The sequence below is a fragment of the Anarrhichthys ocellatus genome, unplaced genomic scaffold (genome assembly GCF_004355925.1).
Source record: "Anarrhichthys ocellatus isolate YVR2014 unplaced genomic scaffold, GSC_Weel_1.0 scaffold11, whole genome shotgun sequence".
Classification (NCBI taxonomy): Eukaryota; Metazoa; Chordata; class Actinopteri; order Perciformes; family Anarhichadidae; genus Anarrhichthys; species Anarrhichthys ocellatus.
The window spans coordinates 270,685-271,948 of record NW_022280041.1 but is presented as its reverse complement, the minus strand read 5'-3'; the positions used below and the strand labels follow the sequence as shown (position 1 = coordinate 271,948).

The 1,264-nt window shown below is 46.8% G+C and overlaps 1 protein-coding gene across 1 annotated transcript in view; it reads left to right on the top strand.

The window, feature by feature from the left end:
* The first annotated feature begins 52 nt into the window (after positions 1–52).
* Positions 53–1,264, top strand: part of LOC116385416 (F-box/WD repeat-containing protein 7-like) — a 20,121-nt gene continuing 18,909 nt past the window's right edge. The window contains exon 1 of the mRNA XM_031850857.1: positions 53–533. Within this exon, the coding sequence (XP_031706717.1) occupies positions 81–533 (453 nt within the window). The 5' untranslated portion in view covers positions 53–80. The remainder of the gene's footprint in view (positions 534–1,264) is intronic.

Below are 1,264 nucleotides of genomic sequence, written 5' to 3'. Positions count from 1 at the left end.
TTATTATTTATGTGTTGACGTTGATCTTTGTGTCTTTTTAAGGATGCGTCTTCGTGATTTTGCCGTGTGACAAACAAAAGATGGAGCGTCAAGGAAGGAGAGAAGAGGAGGAGGAAACAGGAAGCACTCTATCAACGAGGAGAGAGGAGGAAGAGGTGATGAAGGAAGGCGCCAAAGACAAAGTGATCGGTGGACACACTCCGATCTCCGCCTCCTCCTCCTTCCCCTCCTTTCCTTTCCTCTCCTCCTCACTGTGCCCAGGAGGAGGAGGCGAGGAAGACGAGGTCAGGATTGCCATCGTGACCATCGAGGACGAGTCGTGTCCGTCGGAGCCTTTCGGCATCGACTCCCACCTGGAAACCACCAATCAGATCGAACGAAGTTACGGCGAAGGAGAAGAAAAGGAGGAAGGAGAGAGGGAAGGAGATGAGGAAGAGGAGGAGGAGGAGGAAGAGGCAAACAGTGATGAAAAAGAGGAGGAAGAGGAGGAGAATGCTGAGGTAACGTCACCATCGCTTCACCTGCTGAGCCAGGTAAGAACAAACTGAGGTACTTGTACTTTGTTTGAGTATTTTTATTTCTATCAGAGGTACATATTGTACTTTGTACTACATCTCAGAGGTACATATTGTACTTTGTACTACGTACACATTAATGCAGCATAAACATCAGATATAACAGTGAAACGCTGGTTAGTTATTGATCAAACCTGTGGTTTTAAAGTGTTTGTTGTGTCTCCACCTAGAGGATGAAGGCGGTACTGCATCCTCTGCACTGAGCACAGAGTTTAAACACATTTGTTTTCTTATGCATCTCTTGTTAAGACAGTGAATTATATGTAATATTTCCCAAAATATCCCAAACTTCCCTCAAACTCTTCATTTCAGACCGGATTAAATAAGTGTCTATGTCCATCTCCTACAGTAACCGCTGCCCTTCCTCCTTTAATGACATATATTCACACTCCTGTAATGTGGGTTTTGGGCAGTTTGTTCACATGTCCAGCTGTTAAACGAGATTTAAGGCCGATGAAGCTGTTCATTCATCCTGACAGACTGGAGGAGAGGTGAGCTGTCTGGAAGCAGCCAGCAGGCGGCGACGTTGCACAATCTCCTCACTGTGAATGCACACACGCGCACACACACACACACCTAGCTCTGTGTGATGCATCGTGGGATCTGTGTGTTTGTGGCGTTCAGGTACCAGCCGACGACATCTGTGTGTGTGTGTGTGTGTGTGTGTGTGTGTGTGTGTGTGTGTGTGT